Source organism: Suncus etruscus, chromosome 1 (genome assembly GCF_024139225.1).
Source record: "Suncus etruscus isolate mSunEtr1 chromosome 1, mSunEtr1.pri.cur, whole genome shotgun sequence".
NCBI lineage: Eukaryota > Metazoa > Chordata > Mammalia > Eulipotyphla > Soricidae > Suncus > Suncus etruscus.
This window is the reverse complement of record NC_064848.1, coordinates 146,705,372-146,732,505: the sequence shown is the minus strand read 5'-3', so window position 1 is coordinate 146,732,505 and position 27,134 is coordinate 146,705,372. Positions and strand designations below refer to the sequence as shown.

At 36.8% G+C, this 27,134-nt stretch overlaps 1 protein-coding gene across 1 annotated transcript in view; it reads left to right on the top strand.

The window, feature by feature from the left end:
* DGKI (diacylglycerol kinase iota) overlaps positions 1-27,134 on the top strand; it is a 503,984-nt gene that overhangs the window by 459,809 nt on the left and 17,041 nt on the right. The window contains exons 28-29 of the mRNA XM_049774493.1: positions 18,752-18,789; positions 22,624-22,744. Coding sequence (XP_049630450.1) covers positions 18,752-18,789; positions 22,624-22,744 — 159 coding nt within the window. The remainder of the gene's footprint in view (positions 1-18,751; positions 18,790-22,623; positions 22,745-27,134) is intronic.

The window sequence follows — 27,134 nt, the reverse complement described above, 5'->3', positions numbered from 1 at the left end:
CTAGGCTGGGGATAAGGAAGTATGAGTTTATTAGATACTTATTCAGCTAACATTCTGCCTTTGAAAGGTTTAAGAACATTGACAGCAGTAGGATAAAATGAAATGCTGCCTTCTACATGATTAGTACTTACAAAATTTTCATTAGAATTTTGCTTAATATGTGTACAGAGGAATAAATGGTTAATGCACAATTGTACATTTCAGAACAATCATTAATGATTAGATGTATGGTCATAGAATTGAGGCTATAAGTTATCAATGAAATGCAAAATGTTTCAGAGGTTGCAAGATTAAAAGCTCAAATTTATTGAGTCCTTATTATGCAGACATGCTGTGCTAAAGCACTTCAGCTACATTATTTCATCTTTTACAAATAATACTCACTACACAGTAGATTAGTATCTTCAGTTTTTTAGTCAGGGAGACTTCATGGGGTCAAATAACTTGCTTAAGATCACACAGCTAGTGAGTGACAGGGAATTAAATTCTTGGATCCAGTTCTTCTGATCTCTAATTTTTTTTGTTTTGTTTTATTTTGTTTGGGGGCCATACATGGCAATCTGTGGGGTCACTCCTGGCTCTATACTAAGAAACCTCTTCTGGTGCTGCTCAGTAGACTGTATGTTGTACTGGGGATTGAACCCAGGTTAAACATGTGTAATGTAAACACCCTACCTGCTGTACTATTGCTCTGGCTCCTAATCTTAATTCTTGCCCATATATTTACAGTGTCCCCTACAAACAAAAAAGATTATCCTTAGCATTAAGGTGAATTGATAGAGTTCTCAAAAAAATAGAAGTTTTACTCTAATAATGGTATATTTACTACCAAGCAAGTTTTTTTTTTAAACGACAAAGCTAAACAGAAGGAGAAATACCAATTTCTCACCCTGCTGGGAATGATTTTTTTCCTGTAGAAAAAGTGAATACCAGTGTCACATTTTCTCGTAATTGGTTAACTGAATGAAACCAAAGCTTGGGGGGCGGGGGATGGAACTTGCCTGTACTCCCTAGTTCCCTGTGGAAGCATTACACTTTCATGCCACATCTGGAAGCAGGACTCCCACTACCTTGTCAAAAGATAAGCTTAGCAGTGAATGATTGCCTTGACCTCTACGCTTCCTCTGCCTTCAGTGCCTGTCACTTCATCATTTAAGTGGATCCTGGCCCAGACTGCTTTGAGCTCTCAGATTCTATTCTGTCAGGGGAGGCTGTTTGTTTTATGCGTTGCTCAGAATACCTTCCCACTGGCTCCCTGTGCCAGAACCTTAATGCTGGGTCTTCTTCCAAGTCAGGCTTGTTCATCTCTATGATATGACATCAGGAGATCTCCAGAAAGGAAAAATCCAGTCTGCTGATTCCTACTGGATCCTTGCAACAAGTAGGGATCTCTCTCTCTCACACTCTCTCTAGCTCTTTCACTCTATCTCTCTTTCTCTCTCCCTCTCTCTCTCTCTCCTCTCACAAACACACACACACACACACACACACACACACACACACACACACGCACACACACACACATCTCTTGACTCCAGTGACTCCAGGATGGGGCTGTTTCTCTTCTGAAACATGGAGCATAGGATGAGCATCTAGAATCAGAAGTGTCACTGGTCTAAGTGCCCAAGGATGAGGCAGGCCCATAGCCTTGTGACTTTGCTATAGTTGTAAAGGAAATACATTCTGGGCGCTAGGCCCAAGGCTCTTTCTGTCATAGATAACTCACTCTTGGCTCAAATACCATACATGGCTTGTTTCTATCATCAAAATATGTTAAATGTCTACTTTCAGGTATTACCATTACATCATAATTAATTCTTAATCACTATTTAATAATCACTTAAGTAGTTGTTATTAATAATTCATTGTTGTTGATGTGATTAATCCATAGATACTATTCATAAAAATGTCTCAACTTTATAGGCTCAGTTCAAATGTTCACCAGGAAGAACTTCCATGTACTTAGGTCCCAGAAAAGAAAATGTTTGTAGTAACTGAAAGTTTCAGGCTGTTCTTTCAAATTTCCTTGTCTTCCTGCACCCACCGAGATAACCACTGTTCTGCTTTATTGTTAAGGATTTTCTTTTGAAAAATAAAAGGATCTATTAATTTTATTAAAAATATTATATATTTGTTATTGATTGAGATGTGGTTTTCAGAACTATGAATAATGGCTTCTCATGTGAATAACTCCAACATCATACCCATCACCGGTTTACCCACCTTTCTCTACTAAGCACCCCAGTATCCCTCCCTTTCCCTACCCCAAGCAACTCAGTTAAGTGGATTAGTTCTCCTGTTGCCTTTTTCCTTTATTGCTATCTCACTATGTATCTTTAAGTCCCACATCTGAGTGAAAACATTCTCTATCCCTTTCTTTCTGACTTCTCTCAGCATTACATTCTCTAGTTCCATCCATGTTGTTTCAAATTGCATGATTTTTTTTTCTTAAAGCTGTGTAGTATATCATAGCATCTTGATCCATTTTCCATATTTGGACATTTGGGTTGCTTCCATAGCTTGGCTATTGTACTGTGTGCAATGAAAATAAATATGCATTTATCATTTCAAATTAGTTTCTGTGTTTTAGGACTAAGAAATTTTAACTTTTAATCTTCTGACTCAATCTAAGGAGATTCCACATATGAATATACACATACATTCCACTACTTGTTTGTATGCCTGTGTATATGCTTAAGAGTTGCACCTATTTTAACCTTTTTTTTTTTTTTTTTTTTTAGTTTTTCGGGCCACAACCGAAAAGCCAGGGGTTACTCCTGGCTAAGTGCTCAGAAATTGCCCCTGGCTTGGGGGGACCATATGGGACGCCGGGGGATCGAACCGTGGTCCTTCCTTGGCTAGCGCTTGCAAGGCAGACACCTTACCTCTAGTGCCACCTTGCCGACCCCCTATTTTAACCTTTTAAAGTAAATTGTGTTGCAGATTCTTCTATTTTTTTCTTTTGTTCAGATTGTTTTTGGTGGCTGATCCTTAGTTATAGTGCCATTATTCATTCTCTTTAATTTTTATGTGTGCATTATACTGTTGTTTATAATCTTTTTCATTTGGTTTTGGTTCATAGCCTGTACTGCTCATGGCTTATTTTTTGTTTTGTGTAAGGAATGACCCCTAGGAATGCTGATGGGCCCCTATGCAGCACCAGAGAGGTTGATCCAGGGTTAGTTCTAAGCAAGATAAACATGTAAACCAGCACTAGCTCCCTGGCCTGCATATAACTTTTTACATGCCTATTCTGTTATTGACAAACTATTTCAGGTTTGCAAATTTGCTCTGTGTGTGTGCCTGCATTCTAGAGCAGGCCATCTCATTAAGTGAATTTTATTTTATTTGGGTGGTGGGGGAGCTTAAATACCTGCAGTTGTCCAAAGCTATTTCTGATGAACACACAGAGTTTACTCCCACGTGTGCTTAAGAGTGTCAGGGTTTGAATTTAGCTGTCAATACAAGTCATCCACTTAAGTCTTTAGGCTGTACCCAGGTCCTGGAATTTTATCCATAACTTTTCCTGATGTCAATCTAAGATTTTTTTGTTTGTTTGGTTTGGGATCCACACCTGGTGATAAAGGTATTGAACCCAGGCCACCTGCATGTAAAAATACATGCACATCCCACTGAACTTTCTGACCCAAATTTACTTTTTAAATAATTTTTAATTATGAGTACAATATTGATTGAAATTACCCACTGTATATCATATCCCCATGACTTACTAATTTTATATAATTAAAATTTTGTACCTTTTGGCCTACTTCACCCTTTTTTAACCCCCTAATCTCTGCCTCTTGATAAACACTAATGTGTTCACTCTTTGAACTTGATTGATCTTTTTTTTTCTTTTCTAAAATTTTCTTTATAAATGAGATCCTACAGTGTCTTTCTCCTAAAGATAGATTATTAATCTGCTTCTTTCACCTTCATATTCCACAACACAGGTATCTAATTGCCTGCCAATAACATTGTTTCTTAAGAAGGAAGAATTCTTTCAACTATTTCCTTCAATAAATAATACAATGAATTAACAATTATAGTGACCAAAATGCTAGCATAGAGTGAGAAAGTTGAAAGTTTTCCTTTGATTGTCTACAAGTTATTTATTAATAGATCGTGAGGAGTAAATTTGACTAATGATAACAGATGGAACCACCTGTGAGTCTCTAGTATTCTTCCTAGGAAGAGCTTCCAATATTAGCCTACACAGCACGACACTTTGCGATGACTTTGCACTCGCTAATGCCAACTTACTTTGTGGTCTTTGTTGTCCCATATACAGATTCTGACTAAGAAATACTTCCTTGACCTTTTTATTGGATTCAAACTTTCTGTAGCTCACTTTGGAGACTCTTCCTCACCCCTGTTCAGTTTATTTCTTGTAGACTCTACTTTGTGGGCCCCTCTCCAGATCCCATCTCCCTGGGACTCACTTAGGCACATGGTTTCTAATCACCTCCTACCATCGCTCTGGCAGACCACTTCCATTGTCCTCATTCAAGTCTCTCCTCAGTGCTCATTAATCCTCGTGTCTTGGAACCACCTTCATAGATTCTAAGGACAAACAGTGATGAATTTTCCTGACAACAAAAATGCCCATGATTCCTCCTTTCCTATTCACTTACAGGTTTTTTTTTTGAGTGTATTCCAATCCCCTGCCCCCATGGGTGGTGTTGCCCTTCTTATTTAACTATAAATCCATTGAATAGAGATGTTGCCCCATTCTATGCTGTGCCCTGGCACAGAACTGATCCTCTCTATACAAGTCCTACTGTTAAATGTGCTGTGGTATGTGATGTTGGCAAACAGAAACTTTCAATACACATCTTTGAATTCCACTGTAGCCTCATTAACATGGTTCTCTATTGTAGAAGATAGGTTTGTTCTGGTCCTTTTCCAAAGAAATTTGGTTACTAATGTGCTGAAAGGATAGCCTTTTATGATGGTCTCACTGGGTGCTCCCCAAAGACTGTGTGAAAGGAAAGAACTAAAAATGACAGCAGGCTTTTTCTTGGCTAATCTGGCTTTCACAAATCCTAGGAAAACAGACTATCCACTACTGATTACAAAACAAACTAGAGCAAGCAAATAAAACCAAACAAAACACCCTATGCGCTCCAAAATCAGGTTAGATTACTTCATTCGGGTCTTGACCCAACTCTTTTCTCTCATTCTGCCTAATAGATTTATTAAATCTTACTTGTGATTGTAACCATATAATCTTTTGATCCTTTTGAGTTCTTTGGAATGCTTTGTTGGTATCTAATTATCTTTTGAATTCTTCTGTAGAGTGTGTGTGTGTGTGTGTGTGTGTGTGTGTGTGTGTGTGTGTGTGTGTGTTTTGAGGGAGTGCATCTTTAGTAAAAGTACCTTCGACTTTGCTTTTGGGCTTGAAGAACATTTCAAGTTGCAATATTTAGAATACAATAGAGTAAGAAAATAACAGGGAGAAGAAGAAAATAGGAAGGAAAACTAAGCTAATTTTTCAGTAGATGGGCAAAAAAGAAGCTTTAAAATGAGACGAGTGATGGGTTCTCTGGCAATAAATAAAACTAAAGTGAAATTTTCTTTCTATAGATGGAAAACATTTTTTAATCCCTGATGCCATATTGTTATATTTTTGCATATTAATTGAGACAACATTAATTTACAAGATTTTAATGTTTTAAGCATATGATACAGATGCATGTGTGTATATGTTTAACAGAATGGAATAAATGCCTGATTTGGTTTGCATATATTCATTATGTAGTCATCAGTGAAATAAAAATGTTCCAAATTGTTGTTCCTTTTTAAAGTTTACTGTGCTAATTTAAGATTTTTTATATGATTTGGTATGTGTAAAGCCCTATAGAGCCAAGGGGCTGGGGCATCCTGAGAATTATTGCCATGCTATCTTTTTTGAGCCCTGCTGTAAATGGGGCATTCACACTGATTCTTATAGGTGCTTGCTGGGCTATGGTTTCTGCTCATGAAAAGTGGCTCAGCTTTTTCCACAACTCACCATGTCCCTTCTTTCTAAAAAGAAAGGAAATGGGTCTTGCAAGGATAGAACTGTGCAAGCAGCTTCTGCTCAGGTAGCTCTCTTTAACAAGAGAACAAAATACATTTCCTTTTAATTATGCAGCTTCTCAAGTTTTTTCTGCCTCGTAAAGAACAGTCCTAGTGCTTATGGTAAAAAGACTTTCAATCAATCAGAGCCCACTTAGTTTTGCCCATTCTGGTGGCACTTCTACTGCCTCCTATATCCTAATAAATAAAGGCAATTATTTTATCTGCTGCAAAAAATTATTAACCATTTTTATACGAGATAATATTTGAGCCATATTGTCTGTTGCTGTTCACTCTTGTTTTTCTAACCAAACTCCTCTCCACCCCTCTGAAGTAGGGCTCACCCAAAAGGGCTTTCATCCTTTAACTTCTGATTTCCCAGCCATCTTTCCTTCTTTCTTTCTATTAAGAACCTTTTGTCTATGAAAAGACTGAAAGTGTTTGACAATGATACATTCTGAGAAAATGGAGCTGCTGAGTGATTTTCTCATTGATACAAAGAATTACTCTCCGATACATTTGCCCTTCTTAACCCATCCTTTTAAAAAAATGTTTATGCAATGGCATTCCTCTATGACATTTATATTTCAAGTGCATAATATTATAAATCAGCATCTGTTTATGCTTCATCCTGTTCACCACTACCAGTCTAATTTCCATCCTTTCAGAGTTGAACTCTTAAACTTGATTTACTCACCTCCCTTCCCTCTTCCCTTCTGAGCACCACTATTTTGTGATTTCAGTAGAAGACTTTGTTCTTGTTTTTTTATTCCTTAATTTTGTTTATCTTTCACACTTGAGTGGATTCTTACAATGTTTCTCTTCATATATGCTATGGGAAATAGACATTTTAATCTTTTTAAGGAAGCAGCTAATGTTGGCCCATTCCATATGGTACTAGAGCAAACTCCTCACTCTGTGCTCAGTGATCACTCATACCTTTAATTGGAGAACCATGTGTAGTGCTATGCACTGAACTAGTCTGCTGCATACAAGGCAAACTCCTTAACTCCAATCTCCATTGGTTTATAGCTATTTATTTTTGAATTGTTCCCCCCCTCCCATTTCATATGCCTCTCACTTGACAAAGTGAAATGTATACCTTGTCACTTCTTTCCCTATCCCTATATTTTTGTCAATGGAAAATTTACCTTTATCTTTTCTTCCAGTGCATATCCTCCCATTTTGATTAATTTCTTCTAATAGCTTTATAAAACTTTTTTTTTTGTTTTTGGGCCACACCCATTTGATGCTCAGGGGTTACTCCTGGCTAAGCACTCAGAAATTGCCCCTGGCTTGGAGGGACCATATGGGATGCCGGGGATCGAACCGCGGTCCTTCCTTGGCTAGCACTTGCAAGGCAGACACCTTACCTCTAGCGCCACCTTGCCGGCCCCTATAAAACATTTCTATAACAAATAGAGGTAATGTTTGAACATATAAATATGTGTGTATAATTTGCTCCACCTTTTCTCTCTATAGGACCCATCTCCAGTGGTATCCAGGGAGCCTTAGCCACTCCTGACATTGGTTGGTTTGGTGCCACCAAAGGCATTTCAGTAGTGCTCAGGAGTTACCAGAGTTACACCTTTCCCTCTGAAGGCCAAGGAGTTCTAGATCTCAAAGTGCTAGGCATGTTATTCACTATTAGAGTTTTCTCTGGCCCTCACTTTAACTTATTAAGAGTATATGCATTTCTGGGGCTGGAGTGGTAGCACAGTGGTAGTGCATTTGCCTTGCATGCAGCTGGCCCAGACAGATATGGGCTCAATCCCCAGCATTCTATATGGTCCCCTCAGCAGGAGAAATTTCTGAATACAAAGTCAGTAGTAATCCTGGAGTGTCACTGGATGTGCCCCCACAAAAAGAGTATATGAATTCCTAAGAAGAATAAAGATTTAGTATTTATTTTTCTTCATAGCAAGCTGAACATTGAAATCTGCCCTTTATTAAATCCTACTGGAGGTTCACTAATATACTGAATCCTATTGCTTGTATAAAGCTTGAGCAAGCTTTAGTTCTGTTTTACTTTATAATTCTTGCTTCTAAGACATGGTATTGTTCAGTCAACTTAGCACAATATTGAAACAAGAAATGGATAGCTTAGTTTTAGATCTAAAAACATGCTTTTAATGCTTTCATTGAATAGCTGTCATATGCTGAGCTGATGAAGGAAAGTTAGTGCTTTACTATGACTTAATTGCAAATAGCATTATTTTGATTGTCTTTGCACTAAGAATTGAGAGCAGACTTTGGGAATTTGTGAGCTTCTGCTGTGTATGCATTTTGCAGACATATTTCTGTGGATGTGACCTCTTTACTCTGTGAATACCCCCTCAGCTTATTTCTGTTTCAGTCAGGTGTGTCTGGGCTAAATCTTTTCTCAGTTTCCAAGATCTTCATCTTACAGCTGGTCGGTGAGCTGCTGAGCTCTGATAAGGCACTTAATGTGCAGCCTGATGACCTGATGCCCTGTAAACCTATCGTCTTTTCTGAGCTCCGCAGCTCACTCCGTGGTGCTTGGATCTTGGCCTTCTCCACCTATTCCCATGCAGTCTTGATGTTTGCTTAAAGCCAATAGCCATCCATCACTTTCAGGCCATGTCAGATCTGCTTGCAGCTCTGGCTGAATGAAATATGAGCACACTGTTTTCTACCTACGTTCCTTTTAGAGGTCCTGAAGGGAATTGCTCAAACACAGCTAATTAATTCAAGGAGACCTATCACAAGAGGAATGCCAGCCATCGAGGCGAGAATGATGCGTAAGCCCTGACACTATCTCAAAGATTCTCTGTAGCAGTCATTTGGCATATATATATAAGTCAACCAAGCTTCTTCTACTCAGCATCTCTTCTTTTCTCAAAGGATAACAAAATCTTATTATTAGTTCTCCCATTTTCTCAACTCCCTCAGGATTATCACTTCAAAAGTCATGAAAGGAAAAATAAAGTTTGTCAATCTAAATTAAATTCTTGCAGTATACCTAGGATGGAAGTTTTTCACAGAATATGAGATTAGAAAGAACCTCTTGTACTGATAAAGTAGTTAATGATACATTAAACATATCAGTATGTATTGCTTTTTTTCCAGGTGTTAGGAATGAGGGTATTATTGTATAATATTATTATAACTATAGTTATTTTGGGTCTTTAAATTGGTTAAAATTAATCAAATTAAAACCCTTTGCAAATATGAAAAATACTTCCTGTTTGTGGAAACTTAATACTTATTGGTAAATAAGTATGAAGTTTTAAGGTAAACATAATACTTATGGTATATAGGATTCTGTAATATTGATTGTTAGATAAAAATGAATTTATGTTTATTCAGGAATTAATGGAATAGTTGATATTTAAAGTAGTACGTCATTAAAATGTGTTGACTTACTATATACAGGATATATTTGTATTAATGGATCATATCTAGAGAAAATATAAGTTTCTCAGGAAGGAATTTTCTAATTCCTCTTTGCCCATTCTCACCCCCATGTCCCACCTCCATATCCCATCATGATAGTCATGATGATATCATCACATGGTTTAATCAGCTGATGTTGGAAGTGACATACAATGTTTATAGAAGACTGACCCCCACTGGATACTTAACTTGTCTTTGCTAACCCAATGCTCAAAGTAAATTGATTAAGCCATGATGTTTGCTCCATGCTGAACTACATTCATGAAGTAATATGAATTATTGATTAAGTCTTTAATTGGTTCATTATAGATATATTTTGAGTCTGTTGAAATATTTGCAATGGTGTATGGTAGGACACTTAAGCCTTATTAGATATTTCTAGAGGTTTGGTAATTTTTCAGCTCTGAAATTAACTACTAAATACACAAAAGTATTTTCTCCCCTTGCTTGGAATGTCTTCCTTGATCCACAATCAAGTGACATTAAAATGAGAGACAAGGGGCCCAGAGAGATAGCACAGTGGTGTTTGCCTTGCAAGCAGCCGATCCAGGACCTAAGGTGGTTGGTTCGAATCCCGGTGTCCCATATGGTCCCCCGTGCCTGCCAGGAGCTATTTCTGAGCAGATAGCCAGGAGTAACCCCTGAGCACCGCCGGGTATGGCCCAAACCCCCTCCCCCCAAATGAGAGACAAGCCCCAAGTATACATCAATGTGGAGAAATATAACATACTCTACATATCTCTTGTACTAAATATTATATTTCTTATCTATAGAAAATATATTTCTATATATTTTCATTGAATAAGGAAATATGATTAAAACAAAGAGAAAAAAATTGAAATACGAACACCATGCTGTTGTTGGTGATTTAATTTCAGAGCTGGAATTTAGACATGTGAAACAACAAGAGAACAATTTTACAACAACAGATAAACAAATGGGGTGTTCTGGAGAGACATCTGGTCTCCGCTCCATTCATAACCAATTCCAGTGGAGAATAAGAGAAGTGGAACAGACTGCTTCAGAAGGCAGCACGTCCTGCTCCTCTGGCAGCGAGGTGGAGGCTGTGTGCCAGGAAAGAACACTGGATGGGAGCTGTTTGTTTTATTCTCCAAACAGGAAACATCTTCCATGCTAATAGTAACTTCAAAAGAATTGCTGCAGCAGATGGAAATAACGCATATACATTCGTGCATTCAATTAGCAAGAACTAATTGAATCTAAGGATTAGCTCTGCCATTAGAAACAAAATGCATTTATGTCTCCCATCTAAGGTTGCATACTTGGAAAGATCTGACACCCAGGTATTGGGATATTTGGCCACATCTACATTTAGTATCCTTTGGATGTCATTGATGCCACTGAGTTTTAATCACAACAATGATAAGGGCCTAAACTAGATTAAATATGTGCTCTGAATCCTTCATACATATTTCTGTAAAGTGGGAGACACTGATAGGCAGAATGTGAGGGACAGAGGAGAGGAATTGAGTGAGTGATTATTTCACTAGGCATGGCCAGTCAAAGGGGAGATATTATATGAAGAGGAGTTAGTAGTATCTGCTCTCACACCTGATGAAGAGAAATTTTGGATAGTGTTCTCGTAAGCAGAATTCCTAATCCAGTCAGATAATTGTTATCTGTCTGGACTTCTGCTAATACTTTTTTAGAATACTCCACCAGAGAAACTATTTATCCTTTTTTATTTTTGATTTTTTACTTTAATCTTCTTGGGATTCTCATGCCACAAAGCAGATTGTGTTGTATACAGACTACGTTGCCTTAAATGACACAGGTCTTGATGCTATTTATTCACAAGCCTCTTTCTAGTACTAATCAAGTCAACACCAATCCCTAAACTCAGCAATTCACAATACATGTAAGTATATGATGGTATGGGGTTTCCAAACATCTCTGCAGTCATTCTCCCCTCCCACACATTTTTCTTGCTATATAACATGGACTTTCTTCCAACTCAGATATGAGGTTCTTTTTTTTCCTCAAATATGGGCTAATGTGGGACTTAAATTAAATCTAAGAAGCCAAACAGATCAGAAAATTGGTAGGAAACTTGCCCTATGGATGACCAACCAGACTCAATTCTCTGGGATCACTGCCAAGAATGATCCCAATTGCATATCTAGGAGTAAGCCCTGAGCACCACTGGATGTGGCCTCAAAACAAAAAGCTACTATACCAAATAGCCTCTTTATTTTATTTTGCAAATATCTTTCCCTGGATCTGATGTGGTAGTTGCTTCTGAAACTCAGTCACCATTTCCAAGGGAAGTCCATAGAAATCCAAGTATGAAGATTCCTCTAAATTTTCAGCTGAAGCCAGCAGGATCCAGTTTTAGTTGTGTGTGACCTTGTCAAATGTACTACTGATACCAATCTCTTTCTGCTGAATCTGGCCCCAATTGCAGAATCTTGAACAGAATCAATCATCATTTTGTTTCAGACTACTATGTTTTGGATGGCTTGCCCAGTAGTCAAAGAGAAACATCCATTCGGATTCTGTGGTCCTATGAGAGAAAACTGTAATCTATAAAGAGCTGTAATGTCAGACACTCTGCATGTTATGTTTATTTGCTAGTGACTTGGACTATATTTATCAATTGCAAAACCTCCTCGAGCCCTACGATTAAAATGCTGAGATCTTCAGAACTATTCGATCTTTATCTCACCTCATCTTTCTTATTGCAGCTTGACTATGTAAAATGATATATTAATTACAGTCATTTTGCATGAGCCTTGCTTCTCATTTGCCACCTAATTAAGCATAATTCAACCTGTGGATATCCATACCCATTAAATGTGTGCTAGATTTACCTTTGCTTGTTTTATGGTTATACTAAATTCCATTTTGGGGAGCTAAGGTTTCACACTTTGTTGCTCTTGTACTTTAGTTGGGCACTCACAAAGGAAAAAAACTGTACAGAATGTTTCTGATAGGAAAAATAGCATAAACCTGTGCAGAAATATGTATCTTGGAGATGTAAGATCCTGGGCCAGCTGGCAATGCAAGCTGTCTAAGCAATGAGTAACTTGAAATAATGGGAGAGTAGGAGCATTGCAGTCAGATCTAGGGAGTTGCAGGTGGAACATTTGCATGGAGGTAATCATTATTCAGTGTCTCCTTTGGCATAAACAGAATTGGCACTTAAAGTCATAAATTGACTTTATTGTTTATGTGATGTGTTCTCAAAACATTTCTTTCGAAGTTGTTTATTTTAATTTTTAGCACTCCACCACATGCCATCCTAAGTTAAACAAAAGAAAAAGAGAATGGTGAGTGAAATTCTAAATAAGGTTTAGAACAAAAGAAAATATAAAATAACAAGCTGTCCTCTGTGTCTTGGATGGGTTGCTAATGAACTGTGTGACCTGGAAACACTCCATTCAAGTTTCATGCCTCAGTTTTCTCATCTGGGATGTAAAAGGACTAATTGCAGATTAAATATAGTTCTGAGATGTGGAGCATAGCCCTTCTGAAGGGACAGTTGAGAAGTGGTTGTTCTTGTTTTTTAGATGAAATGCTAGGGGCAAAAACTATGCAAAGCTTGACAAAACTGATGATGATTCTCAATAAATGAAGTAATCTTCCCCTGTAGGACTCTGCAAACCATTTCTTATTCAACCATTTTATTTTATAGTTTCAATGTTCCTCCCACCACCAATTACTGCTATTGTTAGCAGGTGTGTAAATATCATGTTGATAAAATATTAGTGTAAAAAACAATTTCAGGTTCTGAAGAACTATTTTAATAGAATTCTCAAGTTATGACTTGATTCAGTTATAAAAATATCATATGCAACATATTTTTGGAGAAAGGCTGTATTTAAATAACTAACTTCTGTTGTTTCAATCATCAAAACATATACAGCAATATACTTCAGGGAGGAAGACTATATTAACATAATTTTTCTTAATAGAATATTATAATTGTTTCATTTTTTATTATTTAAGATTATTGATTATTTTCCTGTGCTTATCTATAAATAGACACTTCTCAAAGGTATACGCAGATTTAAAAAAATCATACTTATGGAATTTGATTCAACAATTGTAAGCATCATTGACGGTATATTGGGAGTATCATTTATTGATAAGGTTAGACTTGTTTTTGTTGATTTATTGAAAATATCAACATTTATATGGCTTTGTTAAGTTGTGTGTGTGTGTGTATGTGTGTGTGTATGTGTGTGTGTGTGTGTTGGTTTTGCAGCCACACCGGTGACGCTCAGGGGTTACTTCTGGCTGTGAACTCAGAAATAGCTCCTGGCTTGGGGACCAAAAGGGATGCCGGGCTATCCAAGTGAGGTCTGTCCTGGGTCAGCTGCGTGCAAAGCAAATGCCCTACAGCTGCACTATCACTTCGGTCCCGAGTACTGTATATTTTTAATTAAATATTTTTCTGTAAAGCAAGAATCACAACAAAATATGTATCATTGGAAGTAGTCAAATGCCATATGTGAGGACTGTAATTGGCCTGTCTAACTTCATTTAGTGGAAAAGAAATAATCCCTTTTCTGTGAAGTGGGGTGAAAGGCATCAGTTTCCCATGCTTTTCTACACAGAAGTTCATCATGATCAGACTTTGCTCCTTGCGGTATTTTTGTAAGGCACAAACTCAAAAGAATTGGTTCTATGTCCTTTGTGAGAACTCTGAAGCTTCTTATACTACCTTACCAACTGCTTAGCAACTTAGCCAGTTGCTTCCAAAACATTTTTAGGTCTTCCACTGAGTTAATCCTAAGTCATGAATTACCATGGCTCCCACCTTCTTTTGGAATTCTCCAAACTGGAGAAAGAGAATTTATGACAAGAAAGTCATAAATTCTTGGAGACCTAATTCTCAGTTCCAGGGTTCAATATTGGGTCATTTCCTAATAATTTGAGGGCATTGAAAGAAATGTAGGAAGTATCAAAGGAAAAATCAACCATTTAATGTGGTTATTGTTCAACTTCTAACAGCTAGAAAGAACCAAACTTTCTAGCTCTCTATCTTTTTCCTTTCCTATCAAATATGTCTAATATGATTTAGTTGCTTAGGAAACTTATTATTGGTCTACTCAATAACCTTTATGTTCTGTGGATGCTTTGACTCTTCTTACCTCTGACTGAGGGTGGGAATGTGGCATTGTTTCTTCAGTGTAAAAGACTTTTGGAAAAGGCTAGCAAGCAAGCTCAGAGCTCAAGAAATAATAAATAATAATACTGTAATCATAACAACTCATTATTTTTCTAAGCTGATCTTTCAGAAGGTTATTGTCTAGAGTTGAATACTAATGGATTCAAGCTTTTTATGCAGAGGAAATCTTAAACAACTGTGTTCATAAGGAAGGACATTAATCAGAAGAGAGAAGTGGCCTTGTGCCTAATGTTTGCATAATAGCTACCCTTGAGTATATTGCTTGACTTAAAAATAAATATTCATGCTTTCCATCTTCAATTCCATTGGAATTTATTTGTGGTAATGATTCTGTTATATGAGCCTCTACTTGTTCATGGGGACTTTGAACTGGGAAGCTATTGGAAACAAACATACGTGAATAATATTGTATGTGTGGTGTAGATGCAGAAAATATCTCTAATATTCTAATATGAATCCTATGGGGGAAGTGCTGAAAGTCATAGTTCTGTTTTAGAAAAACTTTTCTGTCTTTCTCTCTCTTTCTTTCTTTCTTTCTTTCTTTCCTTCCTTCTTTCTTTCTTTTCTTCTTTCTTTCTTTCCTTTTTTCTTTCTTTCTTTCTTTCTTTTTTCTTTCCTTCCTTCCTTCCTTCTTCCTTCCTTCCTTTCCTTCCTTCCTTCCTTCCTTCCTTCCTTTCTTTCTTTCTTTCTTTCTTTCTTTCTTTCTTTCTTTCTCTCTTTCTTTCCTTCCTTTATTCTTTTTTCTTTCTTTCCTTTCTTTCTTCTTTCTTCTTTCTTTCTTTCTTTCCTTCCTTCTTTCTTTTTTCTTTCTTTCCTTCCTTTTTTCTTTCTTTCTTTCTTTCTTTCTATCTTTCTTTCTTTCTTTCTTCCTTTCTTTCTTTCTTTCTTTTTCTTTCTTTCTTTGTTTCTCTCTTTCTTTCTCTCTCTCTCTTTCTCTCTCTCTCTCTTTCTTTCTCTCTTTCTTTCTTTCTTTCTTTCTTTCTCCTTCCTTCCTTCATTCCTTCCTTCCTTCCTTCTTTCTTTCTTTCTTTCTTTCTTTCTTTCTTTCTTTCTTTCTTTCTTTCTTTCTTTCTTTCTTTCTTTCTTTCTTTCTTTCTTTCTTTCTCTCTTTCTTTCTCTCTTTCTCTCTTTCTTTTTCTTTCTTTTCTCCCTCCCTTTAAATTTTTGGCTAGTGTTTCAAGATAATCTCTATGCTATGAATATATACTTGCTACCTTATCTCTCCAGCCTTAGTTCTTTGTTTATATATGTATACATATATATATTTTAATACTTTGTTTTTTGTTTATATATATTAGTAAATTGTTTTTGAAATAAAATTTATTAGACGAGCTCTAGTGATAGTCCAGTGGGTAGGGTACTTACCTTGCACGTGACAAACCCATGGTCAACCTCCTGCATGCAATATTGTGTCCTAAGCATTCTAGGAGTGATTCCTGAGTGCATAACCAGGTATATGTACTGAGCATAGCAAGATGTGACCCAAAAAGCAAACATGAATTTTTATTATATTAACATTGTTTATATTACTATATAGAATTCAACAGTGTAGCTTCACACTTGAATAGATGTATTTGCATCCCTGCACATACAACCAAATTGCCAATGTAATTCATTATCAAACAACCACCTCTCTGAATTGTTTTCTATCTACCTGCTAACCTGCCTCCCCTCCACTTTATCTCTGTTAATCACCATTTCTTCTCTCAAGGAAAGTTTTGTTGTTTTACTTGTGTTTAAGTAATTTGCTTAATTTATATTCCAGTTATGGTACTATATATATATGTATTTATATATATGTATACACACACACACACACACACACCACAACTGCTTTCATTGTTTTGTTTTTAAAATAGAGTCCACTCCCTGAGGTGCTCAGGCACAACTATGGCTCAACCCAGAAGTACTAGGAAAGGAGATTATATGGTGCCAAGGATCAACCTCAGGACCTTGCATCTGCTACACATTTGCTCTTACCACTCAAGCTATTTCTCTGGAATTTGTTTCATGACTTCTTTCTTAATGTTCCATTGATGGGTTTTGAGGCACTTCTATGTTTGGATTATGATGAATAGTGTTGATGTGAACATAAGGCACAAGATTTTTGTTTGTTTGTTTTGTTTTTTGGGCCACACCTAGTGGCGCTCAGGGGTTACTCCTGGCTATCTGCTCAGAAATAGCTCCTGGCAGGCACAGGGGACCATATGGAATGCCGGGATTTGCACCAACCACCTTAGGTCCTGGATAGGCTACTTGCAAGGCAAACGCCGCTGTGCTATCTCTCTGGCCCCTCACAAAATTATTTTTAAATGTTTTTTATATTCTTCAGGTAAATTCCTTGAAGTGCTATTGTTAGATAAAATAGTACTTCTGTTTTTAGATTTGAGGGAGGGTGATGGGAGGCTTTTGGGCCATATCTGTAGTGTTCAAGCCTTATTTTTGGCTCTTTTCTCTAGGGATCAAATATGGTTCCAGGCTTTACTAGGGTCATCTAAATACAAGAGTCTTACCCCTTGTACACATCTCCATATCATTTTTCAGTAAAGGCTAGACCAATGTTCATACCCACCAATGTTATATGAGAATTCCTTTTTCTTCATGTCCCCATCAGAACTTGTTCTTCCTTCTTAAATATTTATATAATCCATTTTCCCAAGGGTGAGGTCATAGCCCATTATGGCTTTGCTTTGCATTTTCCTAATCATTAGTGATGGCAATATGCTTTCATGTGTCATCACTGTGTCTTTGGAAAAAAATTTCTTTAGATACTATGTTCATTTTCCAATATTGTTTTTATGTTGATTTGTATAAGTTCTTTAAGCATTTGGTGTAATAATATATCTATTATTTTTTCTCTCACTTGTAGATTGCCTTTATTGATGATTTACTTTGTGTTTTAGGGCTTTATATTTTGATAAACCCACTTACTTGTTTGCTTTTGTTGCCTTACACTATTAATATATATTTCCCCATTTTCTAGTCAAAGCTTCTTATTTCCCTATTCTTCACATATAACATGAACAAACCATTAGGCACTTACATTTTTTCTAATTATATATACTTACAATTATTTTCATTTACCTAAGACTCAATTCTTATCCAGTGAGTCAGCAATAAATCCATTGCTAAATGCATGCTTATATAGGTACTGTTTGTTGTTTGTTTTGGGGTCACACCAGGAAATGCTTAGGGGTTACTCCTGTCTCTGCACTCAGGAATCACTTTTGAAGATGCTTGGGGGACCAACTAGGATGCCAGGGGTTGAACACTGTTTGACTACATGCAACTTTTACTGAATGTATTAGCTCTCTAATCCCGCATGCTTATATTTTTAAGAGATTAATTAAAATATACTTATTTTATCTTCATTTTCAGTGATTCTTTTGTTTTCCATAACAATATGTGTTTTTTTTTCATTACAAGGCACACAAAGACAGTTACTGGGGGCCAGAGCGGTGGTGCAAGCGGTAGAGCATTTGCCTTGCACACACTAACTTAGGACGAACTACGGTCCAATCCCCTGGTGTCCCATATGGTCCCCCAAGCCAGAAGTGATTTCAGAGCACAAAGCCAAGAATAATTCCTGAGCATGACTGGGTGTGGTTCCCAAACAAACAAACAAAAAAATACACAAAGAAAAACACCCAAAGACAGTTAATGTTGCTTTTTGAACTCCAAGAAAAGTGGGAGGAGCTGGAAAGAAGAGAGGGAAGATATTAATGAACAGAAGCTTAAGACATTTATGTTATTTAATTATTTCAGTAGTCCTATGGGATTACAAAGTAGAAACTGAGTCAGGTAAAGTTATTCACCAAAGTTTCATAGCTTGTGAGTGTCCAATGTAAGAGTTACAGTTAGTTTGTGTGATTCCACTTTTATTTTCTGTCATAGACCTCTAGGGACCTCAAATTGATTATAGAAAAATGGCTAGAATAGGTGTTTGGGTAGAGAGGAGGAAAGAGGAAATCATACTTTCTCCCAGAGTCAACCTTTGATATGTTTCTTCTTTGCTGCTTCCTGACAATGTGTAGACTATTTTGCAAATAATATGATTCTGTACCTTTGTAACATTTTAATGAGTATTCTACTAATGGGCCATCTCTTTTGTCTTCCCAGCAATTTTGCAGGCAGTAATAGCTGGTGATCTTATGAAGGTAAGATATCTTCCAGCCAAAATTTTTGGCTATTCTTTAAAATGTTTAAATCAACTTTCTTTCCAAACATTTTTACAACCTCATGTATCATTTATTACCATCCCTTCCCTATCTTAACCTCCTAACTCCTTCATTCCCTTGCTACCCATGCTGGTTGAGTGGAAAGACAAAAGTTTTTCTTTAAAAATTAAGCACAGTAGGTAAAAAGAGTCTTTATAGTTTCTGCATATTTCTTATTAGAAATGGATTTATGTAAGGGTGTATTTGCTTTGATTAATTAAATGTACTGTATGTCCTTGGAAATCCTGATGGGAAGAGACAGCAGAAAGAAGCCCAGAATTCTTATATTAGAGAAGTTGTGATGTGAAGATTAAAGATGTCTTTTCAGATGGGTCTTCATGTGACTGCATCTGTGACCTCTATCTAATTAATACCTGGAAATGCATTTTCTATGCCAGAACCTACTGCTTCCCAGTTGATTGATTTTGTAACTTGGCTTAAAAACTAACCAAAAGGGGGCCGGAGAGATAGCATGGAGGTAAGGCATTTGCCTTTCATGCAGAAGGTCATCGGTTCGAATCCCGGCATCCCATATGATCCCCCAGGCCTGCCAGGAGCGATTTCTGAGCATGAAGCCAGGAGGAGACCCTGAGCGCTGCCGGGTGTGACCCAAAAACCAAAAAAAAAAAAAAAAAAAAAAACCTAACCAAAAGAAAATACTACTCTACTCTACCTTGAACATTTTATTGTGTGATGAATAGATAAATTTAGTTCAGAAGGAAGGAAGTAGTCACTGCTCCCTCTAGAGTACATAGGAATTCTGAAGTGAGATTATCTGTAGTCAGATTTTGTCTCAGCCATTCACTATAGGCATGGCATAATGTAATTGTTTCATTCTCTTGGGGTTCCTGCATCTTTATCTATATAATGAAATAATAACATTACCTCTTCCTTGGTTAGGAATATTAGGTATAACAATCCATATAAAGTCCTTATGGTGGTTTTTATCACACCAAAGACTAAAATGTTTTAACTCTTTAATTATTAAGACTATTATAGTTTTGAGATGTGGGGGTTTGGTGCACATCCAGAAATGCTCAGAGGTTGTTCCTAATTTTGCTCTTATGAGTTATTCCTGGCAGTGCTTGGGGAACCGTGTGGGATGCCTGGAATCAAACTTAGGTGCAGCCACGTGCAAGGCAAATGCTCTACTTGCTGTGCTATTTATCACTCTGGCCTCCAAAATTACTATGGTATTAATCTGCATTTTAATTATAAACAGTATAGATTAAAATATGTTTTATTAAGGTTAATATCATCTCTAAGTATTAACAAAGTTTCTTTTTGATCATATGTCATTTCCAAGCACAAATTTGTGACTGCCCCTATATCACTGCATTGACTGTTCTATAATGTAAGCCAGTGCTTGGGTCAATGCTTCTTCTTCTTCTTCAGATAAAGGAGTACTATGCTCATATACTAAAGCTGTAAGAAAAAGCAGAAAAGCAGCGTCTTTGCACACAACTTTTTTAGTAAATTCATTGAACAAACTCATCTGCACATGTAGCAAATTACCAGCAGGATACAAATGGCAAAAAAGTACCAAACATTTAAAAAAAAACTATCATATATAAAAAATAACCCTGGAAATGGCATCTGCACTGTCAAGATCAGTGTTATCAGGAACCCAAAGAGAAAAATGCTCTCTGAATAGTGTGCCTATATGTTTAGCTCCAAGTAACAGCAGTGGTTTGACCAGTACTATCCTCTGCTTCCTCAAGGCATTGTCAACGGGGTCTGTGAGAATAAGGACATAAGTAGGGATTTATGTTTTTGCATGCTGAGTTTCTGAGTCAGAATATTTTGCAATCTAGAGTATATTTAATACCCTTTGGTTTGGTTTTGTGTATGCATGTTTCCAGTCCTGATTCTGTCATCACACTTTTGTTAGTACATGAACTAAAAGGATCTGTGATGTGGAAAAATAACTGTATTTGCCAGTTGCAGTTGTTGCCTAAATAACTAAGAAATTATTTCATACCTTATTTGCTAAGAGATGAAACATTAAAGCATCTTTCTCTATGCCTTTTTTAAAATTTCTTTTCCTTCACCAATGTGCTGTTCTCCTCTACTCCAATTTCTTTGGCTTCTCTCATTCTTTTTTGTGGAAAGTTATATATAAAAGAGTAAGTTGAATGTATGCAAACATGTATGCACACAGAGTGAGAGAAAGAAGATCCATGCACAGAGAACAGAAAGCCCCAAGTTACACAGTTGTGAAAGATGTCATAAATAGCTCCTATACTAAAGCTACCTAAGATTCAGTCCCCTCTTCCCCATCCCCAGACTCATTGTACATGTAGTCTAAAGATATCACATAAAGGCAGAATCAAAAGAGCTGGTGGATTGGGTCTGTGCTGCTCTGTTGAGCCTGAATTCTCTGTGGGTCTTTTCACAAAGAAGGGAGGTGTCTTCACAAGACAAAGCCACTGAATAGAAGAGATTCTCTTAGATTTATGTGGAAAACTACTAACTACCATTTCCTGGCCCATTGCTCTAAAGGTTATGGATGAAAGTTTTGTTCTGTTGCATAGTTGCATTCAATACTTCTATGATCTATTTCCTATAAATTATTCTGTGATCCTTTTAACATTCAATGTTCTATGCTTTCCTCATACTCTGTGATAATCCTATCATGTTTCCCTCTACTACTGTGAAATTATTTATATATCTTCTCCCCCCCATTAACTGTCATAGCAATAAGGTTAAATAACTAAATCATGTTTATCTTTGTTTCTTACTGTCTGGTGCATGTCAGTTCTATGACTGCATTCAAGCAAATGTGTGAATTCTAAATTTATTCTCTTTGGCCTTCCAAAATATTTACATTATTTTAAATTATGGCATTGTACCATCAAACTTCTTAGTGGTAAACACATTCCTAGAGTACTGAGTTCTTTTTTGCCTAAAGACCTTTTAGAGGTCCCAGAAAGGGTTGTCTTTCTCTGATATACTGTTAATAGAACAGGCACCATTTACACTTTCCATAATGTTCAATATTCCATTAACTTAGACCACATCCTCATCTACCCACTTATTTAGTCTTAGACTAAAAGTTTTAATGAGGTATATTTTTCTGCAGTCTGTTCTCTTATTTTAAGTTCATTGGGTTCCTACTCCTGTGATCTCTGAAACCTTTTGGTTCTTATTCCATGTACCTTCTCGAGCCTCATTGAAAAAATGTTAGGTGGATGATAAAAGGTTTGTAGGCTGGGTGTAAATCTTTAGAAAAAAGGAACCATCTGTGTATATGTATATGTGCAGTTATTTCATATAGGAAAATGACAGGCTGCTTGCCTCTATATTTAGTACCGAGGTTCATTAGAGACTGAGAAAAACTAAGGACAGCAAATGAGCTCTAGACACCAAGCTGTTTCTACCTACAGCCTTATTCTTCCATGCCAGGAAACGCTGATTCCATATGTGGTTCTCCTATCCCACTTCCACCGCCCCCCCCCCCCCACTTTCTTGGTATAGAGACCAGCACTCATCGAAGAAAATGGGAAGTAAAAGAAAAAAGAAATAAGTAATTTAACATGTTTCTATTTCCTTAGTCATTTCAATATGCACATACTGTCTCTGAAATTGGGTGAGATGCTGAACATTTATTTGAGTAATAACATTCCCCAGGAATATTACTTCATCTCTTTGGCTTTGTGTCCTCTGTGACTGAAAACATTTGTGGTTTGCTCCATTATTCTTATTTTATCTTTATCACCGGTTTTTGTTTTCTTTGTTCTGGCCTGAATTTATTTTTCTGTGTCTCTTTTTCAGCTAATAGAAAGCTATAAAAATGGAGGCAGCTTGCTAATTCAGGGACCAGACCACTGTTCACTCCTTCACTACGCAGCCAAAACTGGCAATGGGGAGATTGTGAAATATATCCTCGATCATGGTAAGTAGACACAGTCAACCAAGGGTCACTGAGCTATGAAACTGATTGAATTTGGTTCCATCCAGACTATCTTCAAAATTGTGCAAATGCTCTTTGATTCTTCCCGCTCCCTTGAAGTAGCTAAGATTGCTGACCATTCACTGCTCTAAGTGACCACTCAATGAGTAGAAATAAATTCCATATTAAGGTTTTTAGTTGTCGACTGAGAAATAAAAGACAAAAGCAAATGTTGTTTTTTTTTTGGCCACACCCATTTGATGCTCAGGGGTTACTCCTGGCTAAGCGCTCAGAAATTGCCTCTGGCTTGGGGGGACCATATGGGACACTGGGGGATGGAACCGCAGTCCTTCCTTGGCTAGCGCTTGCAAGGCAGACACTTTACCTCTAGCACCACCTCACCAGCCCTAACAAAAGCAAATGTATCCAGGCATCATCATCATCATAATGTGCTCATTCATGCTTTCTCTCTCTCTTCAGATATTGATTGTACCAAATAATTCCAAGTCTTTATACAAATAAAGCACAAATAAAATTTAAGTTTCATAGAAAAGCCACAACCATTTGTTCTCATTTGTTGTTGAGAACCCATTTATTTTACTTAGTATTAATTTAATAAATTAATTTTGTGTGTATACATATGATCTTTTCTTTTTTCCCAAAGTTGTAAATTTGTTCATGATTTTGAGTCATAAAATGCATGACACCCTTCACCAGTGCACATTTCCAGCCACCAATGTCCACAGTTTCCCTCCCAGCAGTCTAAAAATCTGACTATAAGTAGCAAAAACATGAGATATTCATGTTCCTATTGTTCCCCTTTTTATTCAGCTCAGAAAGTCTGTCTTACTCCATTCATAGATACATTTGGTCATTCCATGAATATTTGGGAAATGACAAACAGGAGCTTCCTGTTTGAAACTGGTATAAACAAAATAATTTATACAGTTGCAAGTTAAAGAAACTATGTACTCAGGTGCATTATTAACTTTAAAACAGTTGAATATATATGTGTGTGTGTGTGTGTGTGTGTGTGTGTGTGTGTGTGTGTGTGTGTTAGTGCTTGTTGATAGGCCACAAATAGATGACATACTATGTTAGCATTTAATAAACACATATTACATCCTAGATGTTTACACTACACACTTTCTATCACTTAGTCTTCATAATCTTTACAAGGAATTTTATTTTTCTTCTTGTGTGTAGGATGGGGGAAGATTATCTTCTTCATCTTCAGTACCATCTCATTGTGTAAAAAATTTGCTTGAAGTCTTGACATGAAGTATGGTAGACGAGAAGCTTTTTAGGAAAAGATATGAAAGTAGGATGGTGCTTATTAGAGACTTTCTGACCCACCTGGAGACTAGATTGAATAATCTCCTACCTATACCCTGCACAGGTTAAGTACATTAGGTCTCTTCTTGGTGCTGTGTCTGAAGCATTATGCTTCAATCCATCCCTTTTTCCAGTCACCTGCAAATTTTCTGCCCACTGTACTATCTCAAGCTGCCTGTAGTCAGTTTTGATTGGCTCACTATTTATGATGACTCATATAGGAGTTCTCAGCTTGGATAAATGGGACACCTGCTCCTATCTCTGCACTAGTTATTCCATCCCAGTTTCCTTCACAGCATGATATCCAAGGATTTTAGAAGGACAATAGTGGAAGCAAGACGCTTTCTAAATTCTGAGATCATGCTGGAAAGATCAAATTAGTCTGCAAGATTTTTTTTAGTTTTTCCTAGTTATAGAGATGGTCTGGACTCAAGGGGCAGGGGAATATATATCTCTTTATGAAACGAGCTGTAAATAATGTGTGACCATGTGCTTAGTCTACTACAATCTTTCCATTTTCAACTGAAAGTGATGAGCTTACCCTATTAATTTTTTAATCACTATGAATTCTAGAGTTACAAAGTTATTTATTATTAGGATTAAGGTATAGTGTTCCAAAAATAATCTCTTAACAAGTATCCACTTCTTCCAACCAGTGTCCCCAGTTTCCCTCCTGCTGCCCGCAAGCCTGCACTAGAAGAATCACTTTTCCCTCTACCATTGGCCCAAGCGCTTCCTTTCCGTAAATTATATTTCATCACCCTTACACTTATTCTAGCGGCAAGCTTTCTACTGAAGGACCCATTCCTAAATATCCCTGAACTATGAGACTCTCCTGAAATTGACGTTCATATTTTCCTATAATGTGGAGTCCCTAATGATGAAAGGTCAGGAGGAAAAGGGACCAGACCATTTTAGAAATTAAATGATCTGAAAAAAAAAATTGGTGGTAGGTGAAGTTGGAATATCAAAAGGATGCCCTGAATTCATCTGGTAACCTGTACCCATACATAACTGGATCTGATCGTGAGATAATCATCTCAGCATCCTACTCTTCCCCTGCACCCTATCTTAATGTCTGTCTGCTTTAAACTTGGTGCAAAATACAGCTCCCTCCCTAAGAGATATTAATGGAGATGTGTTGCCCTCCTTTTCCTAGAAATTCTGTTCAAGAGATTTTTCCAAGCAATGAGAGACTTCCTGCTCCTTTTCCCTTTCTTTCTACCTTCTTAAATCAAATCTCCTTTGAACTTAGCCCTTTTGTCTTTATTATATTGCTTTCCATTTTTGGCTGCATGAGGAAAAAGAACCTAAATTGTGCTATAACAATAAGTTTACTTAGCAACAGTTAACTTTATAAGACCCTTTTAGCATAAGTAAGTTCTGTGTACTATTTGGGATTAACTTGTTTTTGTCTTACATTTTTTTTTTGAGATCATTGTGATTTATAAAGTCCTTCATAGTTGGCTTTCAAACGTACAGTGAATTTGGGCCAATCCTATCACCGAGTCAACTTCCCTCCACCAATGTTCCCTGAGGTATATCCCATACCACTCTCCCCTGCCCCCAGTCTACCACTATAATAGGTCCATTTTAAGTTTAGATTGTTAAAGTTTTGAGTCTCCTTGATTCATTGTTGTTGCTTTTGGCTTGGATATTATGTTCTGTCACTTCTTTAACACCACCAATGCACCTGAGACCACTTGCTACTTATGCTTTTACAAATATAATTATAAATTTTTATTCATATTTGTAAAAAAATTGTACAAATATCTTTTAGACAAATAAAACCATAGCTCTTCTCCTTTAGTGAGTCTCCTAGACTAAATGATGAGACATGGGAAGGTTTTACTCTAACAGAAGTGTTCTCATCTATCAAAATAGGGCTTTTTGTTTTTGTTGCCCTATATAACGGAACTTATAAAAACCTCTGCTACCCAGTTGTTCTTAGGACATGTTATACATTTTCCATCCCCAAATTGTGGGTTGGTACACCTTGGCTTTTTATTGCTCTGATACAAACATGATACTCCAATGTTAAACCAGTTTCTCTAGGGTCCCATGTATTTTATATAAAGTATGAATCATCACTAGACTCTTTAGTGATAAATGTGAAGAAATTGCTTTATTTCTCGAGGAAATAATGATTGTCTTATCAATTTTGGATTGCTTGTGTAAATTAGTTAGTTTTACTTTTATGCTAGTGAGAAAAATATTGACATTGTATATTTACCTCAAATCCTTGGTGATCTCTCCTGGGTCACTCTGTGCCAGGGGATACCTAGGAGTAAGACAGTCCTGGTTGTAATCCATCTCTTCTGTTGTAAATAAAATCTTATGATCTATAGTACAAGGATCACTTACAGTTTTTGCTAGGTAACAAATTTTGTACTGTGGTCAAGTAATATAACTTAGAATATTGTTGATTGTCATTAAAAGTAGTTAGCATGCTGATGAATATTGTTGATTTTTATAACATTATGGGAATATCTTTAAGAATCACTAGCTTAATCTACTTTGATTTAAGACCTAAGTACTGGACACAAAAATACATCTAGTCTCCTAATCTGTGGAAACTGATTTTTAATATCTGATTCTGCCTCTCATTGAGTGACAATGTAGAGCAGGTTCTAGATGTATTAACAATTTCATGTTTTTTGCTTTCATTGTTTTAATATGTGTGATTGCTGTTAACCTGTTGCATTTGGGAACTGGGAAATAATCTTTGCAGAATCACATTCTTCTTAACTATAGAAACCCTTTATATTATGGTGCCTCAAAGTGGAAGACAAATACACAAAAAACATGATCAGTTTTCTACTCAGTGTTTGTCTTTTTTGTTTTCTGTTTGTTTGTTTGTTTGTTTGGGGGACACATTTGGTGATACTCCTGGCAGACTCAGGTTCAAGAGAACCACATGAGATTATGGGGATTGAACCCAGGTGAGCTACATGCAAGGCAAAAGCTTTCTCCTCTGTCCTAACACTCTGCCACATCTCTATCATCTTCTTAATGTGATCTCTGTTGAGTGAAATAAATGTCTCCTAATTGGACCACA